Here is a 2513-nt window from a genome sequence, read left to right as displayed (position 1 = left end):
TAATCGTACTTCCAATGATATAGACTTTGCCCCACTGACTCAGAGCGCTCACCAAATACGACTCGTAAAGCTCGCAGTAGTAAAAGTCAGAAGAGGCGACGTATAGCTCCAAGAAATCTATTTGGCTGCTCTGTTTGCCATATACCGTTCTGGAGAAAAGATGAGTATTGACTTCCTTATTTAGAGCAACTTAACTCCAAATATTGAGTGTATATGGCAATTGTATATGGAAATTAACAGCTCTTACGACCACGGAGTCTTGATCTCATTGATTCTATTAGCCAGCTCTTATTGATAACGGTAGGACCCATTTTACCATTGGAAGGGATACCTGTACTGTGGAACATCACAAAGTCAATGTTCCTGTCAGACCAGAGCATCGAAACGCCCGACTCCCGTGGGATGATGAGCGAGGACAGGAACATGGTGCGAAAAGAAAAGAAGTAGGATCAAAACTATAATGTACCCTCAAATGCCTAAAATGCTTCCCTCTACCTCTCGCTCAGAAGAGGTTCGTCACTATAACAGCCACCCGTTTTCGGTACGCCATCAAAATAACTTGAGTCCTGAACGCCATGTTGTAAATAGTGATATTGGCCAGGTTTGATGACCTTTATTCTGGCGAAAATTTATTTCAAAGCTGTCGATCGGAATATTAAATAATGAGGACTCTGTCTATTGAATGTGGCTCTAGGGCCTTATATATACATGAGGAAGGTGTAGGTAATAGGAAAGAAAAAGGGAGAGGGAGGTGGCAATAGAAACAAGGGGTGGGTGACCGAGTCAAGGGGGTAGGCGACTGAGTTGAAGGGGTAGGTAATTGAGTCAGGGTGGCAAGACAGTCTGATTCAGGTCGGCAAAAGCTCGTCCAGCAATGTCTTTGCGGAATTGCATTCCCTCGAAATGGATCGCATTGACTCCAGAATAAGCTCTGCTCACAGCTTCTTCTAACGTATTCGCTATGGCAGTGGATGCAATAACTCTACCTCCGGATGTTTTTAATACACCATCAACGAGTGTGGTGCCAGCGTGAAAAAGAACAACGTCTTGATAAAATTATCAGCAAGCGAAATTACTAGACCACACAATATTAAGACACTCACCACTTGGCACAGGATCAAGCTTTATAATAGTGCCTTTCGCATATGATCCTGGGTATCCACTAGCCGCAACAACCACTGTCACAGCAGATTTAGGTAGGACATCAAGTCTCACGTCACTTAGCTGGCCATCAGCACATGCAAGCATAATTTCCGCAAGGTCGGCATTTATGAGAGGTAATAGACTTTGTGTCTCCGGGTCGCCAAATCGGACATTGTATTCGAGCACTTTTGGCCCAGACTTCGTCATCATCAACCCAGTGAAGAGGACGCCATTAAATGGGAAGCCTCAAATAAATCAGCATAAGCATACTGAGGTGATTAAGCAGGTGCATACCTTCTTTCTTCATGCTATCAACGGTTGGCTGCAGAATCGTCTTATGTATTTCATCAATAACGGACTGCGGCGCAATCCGTGTGGGTGCGTACGTCCCCATACCTCCCGTATTCGGTCCTTGGTCTCCATCAAGTATCCTTTTGTGATCCTGTGCAGGCGGAAGAGACTGGACTGCTGTGCCGTCACTGAAGCTTAAGATACTGAGCTCATCGCCCTGAAGGAATTCTTCAATAACAACCTCGTCCCCTGCAGCACCAAATTCCTTATCAAGCATGATTTCTTTTAGTGCGGTTTGCGCTTCCTGCTTCGTACTTGGAATGATGACACCTTTGCCCGCAGCTAACCCGCTCGCTTTGATGACCACATCGTGATCTACCGAATTAAGATAAGTCCGCGCCTCATCGAAATTGCTAAAATTGCGGTATGCAGCTGTCGGTATATTATTTCTTTCCATGAAGTCCTTAGAAAATGCCTTCGAGCCTTCCATGCGTGCTGCTGCTTGCGAAGGACCAAAGCACCGCATTCCCTTGATGTTCTGCTTGAAGTAATCGATGATGCCTGCCACGAGAGGTGCTTCCGGACCTGGAACAAGCAGGTTGACATTCTTTTCTTGGGCGAATTTTGCAAGGGCCGGAAAATCGTCTGGCTTAACTGTTTCAATGTTCGTGACATTGGAAAGCCCGGCTGTTCCTCCGTTTCCTGGAACGACATAGATGTGCTCGATGCGGGGAGATTGATTCAATTTCCAGACAATGGCATGTTCTCGACCGCCATTGCCCACAAGGAGTATCCGCAGCTTTTCTGTTGACATGATTGATATTTCATGGGAGTGTCAAGAGACCCAAAGTGCACCGCGTTGCTGAGGAAAGGTTTAGCCGGGCATTTCCGTAGGGCTAAAATTTCGAAATTTAGCGTATTAGTCGTTTACGAAACGAATGAGAATCCTTGGCATGCAGGATCCTCAATTTTTGCGCCTGAACTTAGGTCCCTACGGTCTTTACGCTCTACAATATGCATCTAAAATTAATGCATTAGATCAAATTTTGCGTTCATATTAGGAGGTTTTTTGGTGTATA

General features: G+C 45.3%; 1 protein-coding gene across 1 annotated transcript; it reads right to left on the bottom strand.

Annotated features, from left to right (window-relative positions):
* Positions 1-466: 466 nt before the first annotated feature.
* Positions 467-2286, bottom strand: K441DRAFT_649080 (phosphoribosylamine--glycine ligase). The gene is made up of 3 exons (XM_067646924.1): positions 1438-2286; positions 1104-1388; positions 467-1046 (listed from the first exon to the last, which is right to left on the bottom strand). The coding sequence occupies exons 1-3, from the start codon at positions 2246-2248 to the stop codon at positions 826-828; spliced, it is 1317 nt and encodes a 438-aa protein (XP_067496610.1). The 5' UTR covers positions 2249-2286; the 3' UTR covers positions 467-825.
* Positions 2287-2513: the final 227 nt, after the last annotated feature.

The sequence above is a fragment of the Cenococcum geophilum genome (assembly GCF_001692895.1).
Source record: "Cenococcum geophilum 1.58 unplaced genomic scaffold K441scaffold_94, whole genome shotgun sequence".
In the NCBI taxonomy this organism is placed as follows: Eukaryota; Fungi; Ascomycota; class Dothideomycetes; order Gloniales; family Gloniaceae; genus Cenococcum; species Cenococcum geophilum.
This window is presented reverse-complemented; position numbering and strand designations above follow the sequence as displayed.

Excerpts from the sequence above, each read along its gene's own strand:
- K441DRAFT_649080 (XM_067646924.1), bottom strand. The coding sequence starts at position 2,248 with ATGTCAACAGAAAAGCTGCGGATACTCCTTGTGGGCAATGGCGGTCGA. Across the intron at positions 1,389-1,437 it reads TGATAGCATGAAGAAAGAAG|GCTTCCCATTTAATGGCGTC; the intron begins GTATGCACCTGC and ends GATTTATTTGAG. Across the intron at positions 1,047-1,103 it reads GCTTGATCCTGTGCCAAGTG|ACGTTGTTCTTTTTCACGCT; the intron begins GTGAGTGTCTTA and ends AATTTTATCAAG.